Genomic DNA, 9125 nt, shown 5'->3' on the forward strand with positions numbered 1-9125 from the left:
AACGCAAAGGACAAGACGTAAATTGGGGGGGGGGGGGGGGGGGGGAGAGGTGTCTCATGTTTATGTAGTATGAAATGCTTGTGGTAGAAAATGTGGGAGTGTTGGGCGGATGTGGAAGCAAAACTTGACTCCGTGGTATGAAGATAGTAAACGCATGTGGTGGTGGTGGTGGTGGTGGTGGTGGCAGGCTATGTACATACATACATACATTACACAACCCAATGAGACTGAAATGGAAGGAAACTGAACGCCGATGTATTATAAATTCTTCAAGCTTAGTTATAAAGTGTTATCAGGCTCGTCTGATTTTACATCTTATTTCAACAGTGCAGTTCATACGCACGCTCTCTCTCTCTCTCTCTCTCTCTCTCTCTCTCTCTCTCTCTCTCTCTCTCTCTCTCTTCTCTCTCTCTCTCTCACACACACACACACACACAAACACACACATGCACATACACACACATATATATATAATATATATGATGTATATATATATATATATATATATATATATATAAACACAAACCGACACACACTCACACACACACACAAATACACAGTGACTGCAGTTATGATCCCATGTATCACAATAACACTATCTAATGAATAAGCAATATTAGGTTTCAGAGCAATCCTGTAAAGACTAACATATAAAATTATCCCAAGAAATAATCGCGTCAACAGCCTTTTCAAAAGTAAACTCATAATTCACGATTCAATCGTTAGCATGACTCCTCATCCATGTAACTTTCTCTGCTTGTGTGTCTGCCTCGTTATCTGTCTTTTTACTAGTTTCTCTGATTTTTGTTTCTCCCCAATTCATCTTCAAAGCAGGCTCTTTCACGTTTCTGCACCTAGAAACAAACAAACCATGGAAAGCAGAAGAAAACTGGAGCTCTTAGTATACGGCGAGCCGGTTCACCAAGCACACTCCACATAGTTTGGTTGTTTTACGGTCGTAACAAAAAACACAAGAAACTTCATATAATTTATAGCAGGCAGTGATGGTTTTTTGTATGCTTCAATCATTTCTAATCAGGTTGTTGTATATTTCATACAAGTAGGTAAAATAAAAATGGAGTTATACATTTTAGGAAAATTTCTGAGGCTGAAAATTGGATGAAAAAATTGTTTTGGTCCAGACGTGAAATAGATCTTGCCCTTGTGGGTGGTAGGCGGGTGATCCCATGTGGTTTGTGTCTTTTTTTCCTTTCAAACATCTATCGCCCTTACCTCTCCTCTATTCTTTTTTTTTTTTGTTTGAGTTCATCGCTCTCCAATCAAACTCTAATCTTCGGCACTTACATGACCTGATTATGTTGCAAGTGCCGGTCCTTCGTATACTGAAAGTTAAGTATAATGATTCATCTCAAAATGTCTCTATACAAAAGAAATATGGAAGTGCAAGTACCAGCAACGTGGACTAACCCTGGCAGTCTTAACAAACAAATGAGTTGGACAAAGAACAGTCACTGACACAATATGGAACATTGTAATATTTATACAGCAGGAAAGACAGAATAAGTCACTTGTGTCCCTGCTCCTCTCTCAGAGTGGACATGATTTGGGATTTCCCTCGGAGTCAATGAAAGGAACTGTACAAGAGCGCTAATATATCAAATACAACTTTTTAGTTGAAGGGGTAATGCTGACATGAAAGATGAGTTTGCATTTAACGACTTATTGGAATTCAATAACAGATCACGGAGATGGCCGTTCCTCTTAAAAGTCCAAAATCGATGGGAAAATAAAAAGAAATCACGTTTCTCTCGGGAACGGTTCCCTTTTCCACCATGTTTGGTACTAAAAAATCCGGCTTACTGCAAGCTTTCCAAAGAATGCGTTAATAATTTATTCTAAAGACAGAATTTATCTATGGCGTTGCTGTTGGGTCTAATATGCCATACTGTGAACATGCCCAATATGACTGTTTTAGGGTAATTACTATTAATATTTTTTTCACATAAACTGACTACCTCTTCGAGAGCAATGCTTAAAAAGATGGAATAATCGAATGAAATAATAAAATTAAGCAACAATGAAGTGGAAGATTGTCTAAAATGCATGGATTCAGCAGACGACCAAGTCTCCCGATAGTCTATGAATCTTCCCCCACACCATGTGAAATACATGTATGGATTCTCGGATCATACTTCACTGAATAGTGAATGCAGTCAGTGTATGATTCTGTTCACTAGTGTAGCAATACTTGCTGGTGTGTGAACTTCGCACTCATCATCAAAAGATGCGGTGTCGCAAGCTGAAGTCTTCGGCTGACCTGCTCTGTCGTCTCGAGTTACTTGGCAGATTTTTAACTATCGTTCTCTTAAAGATAGTTAGTTGAGACCTGACAAGTACGTTAGAAGTAACACGGGGCACATCGTTCTCTGCTCCAAGACGTGGGATGTGCTAGGACAAAAGCACAATACATGGCCCCTACTTCTGCCATAATACCCCATCTACTCAGTAGCACATGGTATACTATGTACTGATATGAGTAGTGCCACCTGTCAGAGAACCCAGCCTTACCATAAGTACCGTCGATTAGGGCGACCCAGTTCTGCACGATTTTTCATACAAGTGTGAGTGTCAATGTTCCTCACAATAAGTACACGTTACTCGAATGTCTTGATCCACATTGAGTGGGCGGTGGCCAGTGACGTCACACAATACTGTCTCTGAGAATCAGGTGGTCAATTTCCTGTCTCAGCTCATCAGGGTTGATTGTGTAGCTCCCACTCGTCGTTGTGCGGTCATCTTCCTCGGGGAGACTCGAGGCCCAGCGCTCAGAGCTGGGAGGGTACGACCTGTCTGAGTAAGGGTACGACCTCTCCGACGCCGTGTAAGAGCGGTCTGAGTTATGTCTAGGCAACCGCTCCGCGCTGAGACTATGCAGAGGCGGCGCTACTTGGAAACTATTAGAAGGGTTACCATGGAAAGAACGCATGAGAGAACTGTTGCTGTTACTGTAAGGGCTCACCAGACGGTTGGGTGAGTCGTGGGTGAGAAGACTTCTGGGCCCATAGTTTTCCCGAGGTCTGAAGGGAATCATCTGGGCGGGGGTGTTTTGGGCGTTGGTGGTGTTGGGGGAGATGGGAGGCCGCCTCCTGGAATCACTTCTGTTGGAAGAGGAGTTCGGCTGAATCAGATGGGAGGACGATCTGTCTGAATCTGAGCGAGCCTGGGACGTGCGGCCGCTGGACATGTCCGAGCCCACGTCAGAAGAAAGAGAGTTCCGAGGCGACGACACCTGCGTGTGGTGATGGGCCGGGCTCTCGTAACCAGGTCTCTGCTGGCGACTTTTGGACGAGGATTTTGGCGGGTAGAGCAGTTGTTGTTGATAGGCCCGGTTCTGATGAGGATGCTGAAGTTGTTGGTCCTTACCGTCGATGGGTGAACCGGGTCCGCGATAGAACACTTGCGGGTACAGGTTGTTGCTGTTGTTGGGATCTGTGGACATTGAATCAGAAAATTATAAATTGCTTTTACGTTCATTGGCTGTTGTAAGAGCAGTATTATTGCGCTATAGTGTATTTCTGAAAATATTTAAGGTGTAATCTGTACACTTGCTCCAGATTCTTTCTGAAACAAATACAAATTGACTATTTACATACATATGGAATTGTTGGAGGACTGATTAATCTCTACTTTTCCCCCTCACATATGTCTGTCCATTTTTCATTTTTTCTGCACTAAATAGCCACAGTGACACTCAAGTGTTTCTCTCTGCTGAAACTAAAACGGACATGAAATGGTTTGAAAATTAGAAAAAATTTCAGAAAAAAAAAATTAATTCAGCACGCCTGTTCTACGAGTCAGGGAAATTTACAACAGTATTTTCATTGTTTTTACATTAATGAAGCTGAAATGGCATGTGACAATGTAAATGCAATGCTCTTGTTGAATGAAATGAAGGTAAACAGAAGTGAAAAAACGGGTGTAGATAACACAACTGAAACTATAACTGTTGCAAAATATTGTCTAAAACATGATAGATAATAGTTACTTACACCAAATATGATACTTTCAGTAATTATGCCTTGAGACTTAACGTGAAGTAGATATGTTTCAAACAAAATTACACTTACTTTCTATGAATAAGGGTGTTAAGGGGATACGTACGGGATGCTTCGAATCACAATGACAATTAAAATCGCATCACAAACGTTTTATTTGCACATGTATTTTGAAAGCTGGAGGTAACCATAAGTGATGGTATTTAGTATGAAGGACCACAATGCACACACAAGAAAATGAAAAGGCTTGAGATAGTTGGTCTTTCAAGAGTTCATGCTCACAGAGCAGGCAGTCAGAGAATCAATCAAAACAGTAAAGCCATTCCGTTGCAGAAATTGAGAGAAATGAGAGATAAAGAGCAAGGAATTGCTTCACAAGCAAATAACGTGCAGAAATCTCCGGGGGCTTTGGTAGAAATTTGTCAACTCGGAGCGAAGTATCGCTTTCCCGGCCCTTGGACACCTTATCACGCCACTCGAAAATAATAAGCAGTCGTGCGAGTCCTTATCGGAGCAGATTAGGAATCCATTGTGGCGCTAAATAGATTGTCCACATCCCCGAGATACGCTGGTCAACACAGGGGGGATCTGCAGGTTTCGTGGGGATACGTGGTAGGATAGAACGACTAGCGAAAGGCCTATGTATATTGTCAGGTGACGGGGAAACACTCTGTGGCCCGAGCTGAACCTTGCTGCACTGTCGGCAACACTTGAGTGCTACATGCAGATAGTACAACAGTAACGTCATATGTGGGAGGAAACTCATTAATTGAATAAGTCTCGCCAGAAAAATAACCATTTATTTGTTTCTCTTGTATCTTTCAGTTTAAAAAACTGTACTCTGTTCGGCGAAAATCGAATTGGTTTATGCCATGATTTTCATACTCACTTAAAACCCCCCAAAGATGTGTCCATTTTTTTTGCAGAAATCAATGAAATCAGTTCTCCCCCCTCCTACTTCTTTTCAGAATCAAAAGTTTCCTCTACCACTGTGTGGTTTTGCACATGTTTATTCGTCTGCTAATTACCCTCATCACTTAACCTACGCGCGCCGTTCATGTAGGCAAGCTCTTCTACCCTTTCCTCTTTTGTGCACTTTCTCTACTCTTCCATTATTTCGCCTCTTTTCAGTATCATCATCAATGCCTTTCTCACCCTGGATCAGGGTATAGGCCACGAACAAACATTTTCCACCTTCCCCTATCCTGGGCCAGCCTCTTCCATGTCTTCCCACTTTTCTGTACATCAATTTCTGTGACTCTTTTCATTACACTCACATCTATTTATTTTCCGAAATGAAGTTTATACGTTAGCTCCTCACTCATATCACTGAAGGTCAGTTGTGGTCAGTAGTTGGCCTTTGCAGGGAAGGAGACCGATCCTTGACCACAAAGCCGCATACTCACAACCGCCGTAGATGCCCACGCGATATTGGGTCGAGATCTTCTCTCGGCTGCCCGGGAACCCAGGCATTTACGAGCGCGTCCAAAAACCGCCAATAAATTATGGCGAAGATTCTTATCGGCCCAGAGTCCAGGCTTAAGCGCTGGCCTTTCTTTGAACGCGTTCCCTTTTGTTCGAAGCGAACGGCCTTCAATATCGACAGTTTTGACACTTGCTTCGTGTAGCCGCCTCGTCTAGACCCCGTCTGCTGATGTAATTTGGAACATGCAAATACTGTCGTGCGCCCGTTTCTCCTACGCGATAGCTAGGACTATAAAACTCGCGGTACCAGAATATACAATTACAGCAATTATTCCGACGCCCCTTTCTACTAAGTTTGATAACAAATTTCCTATTTGTGCAGATGAATGTCTGAAACAATAGCCATATGCACAGAGAGGAAAGGGCTTTTGTGTTAATGCAATAGTTCCTGTGTGTGAGTCAGAGAGATTCATTCCCGCCATGCCGATGCCGTCATCTATCACATGCTCTGTCCAACACATGTCTAATAATATTACGTCTTCAATCTCAGAAACGCTGATCAATACAGCATATTATATAAATATACAGAGCCCAAATGAAGAGATAAGCAGACATAGTAACATGTACACTCTCACCATCACATTTGCCGCCCCCTAGACGGTCATATAATCGCCTAGGCCGCCCCCCCCCTCTCTCTCTCTCTCTTTCTCTCTCTCTTTCACACACACACACACACACACACACACACACACACACACACACACACACACACACACGAAAACAAACACTCGTCTGTACACACACGCACGCACTAGGGCGCAAGCATGTACAACTGAAAGCATAAACAGAAAAAAGTAAACAGTGAGCAAGAGAGTTTGAAATCAAGAAATAGACATCTAGATAGTTATTAGGGAGAGACAGAGAGAGAGAGAGAGAGAGAGAGAGAGAGAGAGAGAGAGAGAGAGAGAGAGAGAGAGAGAGAGAGAGAGAGGGGGGGGAGACAGACAGACAGACAGAAAAAAGACAGAGTGATAGACAGACAGACAGACTGGCACACAGACTGGCTGACAGACAGAGTGACAAACAAAGAGAGAGGGATGAGACTTGAATTTATTAAGAACAACAATTAAAGCGGTAAAAAGAGTAATTCTTCAGGCGCAATTCCAGCAGACGGATTCGACGACACAATGTGTGAAATGTGAAAGAAATCGAAGATTAATTTCTTTTTTGAAAGTGTTAAGAGGGGAAGCAAACAGTAGATGCAACAAATCGATAACTAGTATTTCTAAAAGATACCCAACAGCATACAAAAACATAATTTACAACAACAACGACAACAAAAAAACTATCAAAAAACGAAAGCGAAACAAACCAATGGCTTCGTTTTATGTTCTCCTTTGGCTGAAATTTAAAGCTATCCTCTCCGGGGATACATTGTATTAATGTTGACAGTCGAAAAACACTTATGGAATCCTGGTAAGAGAAATTAACATAAGCTCAATCCTGGGAAAATGTTAAGGGTTCACCGCAGCCGTTGAGAGCTGATGAGTATTTCAGAAACGAAGTGACGAGTATAGAATTAGTACATACAGAGGTGTTATATTCTGAGCACACACTTTACACGGTCATGATAAGTTGTATTTCTGCATATTATTAAGTAAATGACCGATACAGAAGCGACATGACATATTACTATACAAATAACGCCACAATAGCTGGTATAGGCTGAGCTGGGATAGATCTATTCAGACATATTATAAGGACAAACAACCACTTTCCTTACTAGTATATAATCTGTAAGCTTTCACTTAATAATAAAACCGACAATGAACAGGTCGAGTAGAAAAACTGCATTAATAATTTGGTAGATTCGGTAAGGAACTGATACCATTGCCAGCAGCTTGAGCACAGTACATACGTGTAGTTGCTGTTGTTAAAAGCTGGTAAGTAATGTGTTACAGCACAAGACACAAAGCAGTAAGGTGACACGAAGCTGCTAGTTGCGTTGAGAATATTCTCGTAGAACCAGAAGTATACGTGGGTGGTTGGCGAGTGCTCTGGTGTGGTTTGCGCCTTTTTCTTATCAAAGATCTATCGGTGTGATCTCTCTTACCTCTTTTCTTTGCCTGTTACTCTCTAGTTACACCTCTAATCTTCGACACTTATATGACCTATTTGTGTTGAAGTGCCATGAAGATCTTTCTAAAACTGAGTAAAATGCACAAGGTTTGTGATGATAGCTAGAAAATTGATCCAATTCCAGCCAAACTGGAGAAAAGCCATTTTAAAATATCAACTTTAAATTATACACCCTAAAAATATAAATAAATAGCATTTCTTGAGCTAGAAGAAATAGAATACCACGAGGCAACAAGAGAAAAGAAACAAATGGAAAACTAAGAAGAAAGTCTCCCGTGTTAACCTTCTGTCAATATTTTTACACCCAACCACAGTGACGAGTGAAGTCCAAACTTATCCTACTGCCACATAAAATTTGTTCAGCACTTACGGTGAGTTCAGAGGCTACACAAGCACTTAGTCCAGAAAAAATGGGCTTTACTTTAGTGGCTGTGATAGTTTGATTTTTTAAATTTAAGTTTTTGCTTTTTTGGGGTTTTTTTTGTTTGTTTTGTTTGTATGTTTTGTTTTGTTTTTCTGGGAAGGGGGCGGGGCGTGGAATAGTGGGTTTTTCTTTCAGCTTCTCAAAAGCTTCTTTTAGGTTCATATTGTAATAAACATAATATTTATTGTGTGTACTTCAATTTGTAACGCTAACAACGATAAGACGTTAAGGTTTGTGTTAGAATTAACATCAACATTAAAGGTTTATTACGATAGCAAGGCGGTTCGTAGGTTATATCAACCAGGCAGAGATGCAGAAAGGCATTCAGTCATCCGTGCAAACGTGTCTGTATGTCGTATAGCGTGCTTTTCCACCATGCGTAATCCTAAAGGGTATTTCTTTTCTCTTGGTTTTCTTTCTTTCTTTCGGTTTTCTCTCTCTTTTTTTCAAAAAGAGTTTCGAGTTACTGTGTCTACCCATTCCAGGATGCACATACATACCAGGACTTGAGTCTACCCAACCGCTGTCCTTGTTGTTGTGGTTGTTGCGGTGGTGGGGGTGGTGGGGGTGGTGGGGGTTGGTGGTGGTTGTGGTGGTGGTGGTGAGGGTGATTATAGTGGGGATATTGTTGACGGTTCTGCTGCTGCGGCTGAGGCTGCTGATTTGATAGTTTTTGTGTCTGCTGCTGCTGTTGCTGTTGTTGCTGCTGAGGCCCGTGCTGAGATGCCTTGGCTGATATAACGAACAATGGTAGAGAGGAGAAGGCTGTTACGTTAGATAGGGGGGAAAGGCTGTCATATGATATATAGACTCTTGGAGTTACAAAAGCTTTACGTTTCAGAGACCTGACGCTGCCTTAGACCTCAGAACAGTCCCAGCGATCTAAAAGGAAAAGATGTTATTTAAAAAAAAGATATATATGCACCTCTTCTAACACATTTTATAAGAGTAACAAAATCCACCCGGCAGGACCGTTAAAAGAAGTTGAAAAGCCTCACATTCCGTCCCATCTCATGAAAGGAATATGATTACTGCCTGCATATTCGCTATTTGAAAAGAAAATTAGGTAGGCGTAGAGGGTTATGCTTGGCCCATCCGAGGTAATTTGGGGAAAATGGGGG

General features: G+C 41.7%; 1 protein-coding gene across 1 annotated transcript in view; it reads right to left on the reverse strand.

Annotated features, from left to right (window-relative positions):
• Positions 1-1239: 1239 nt before the first annotated feature.
• The window catches only part of LOC101864704 (protocadherin-1), a gene marked incomplete in the record, with an annotated part of 62267 nt that continues 54381 nt past the window's right edge, over positions 1240-9125 (reverse strand). The window contains 1 exon segment of the mRNA XM_013086355.2: positions 1240-3450. Coding sequence (XP_012941809.1) covers positions 2663-3450 — 788 coding nt within the window.

This window comes from Aplysia californica, unplaced genomic scaffold, assembly GCF_000002075.1.
Source record: "Aplysia californica isolate F4 #8 unplaced genomic scaffold, AplCal3.0 scaffold00458, whole genome shotgun sequence".
Lineage (NCBI taxonomy): Eukaryota > Metazoa > Mollusca > Gastropoda > Aplysiida > Aplysiidae > Aplysia > Aplysia californica.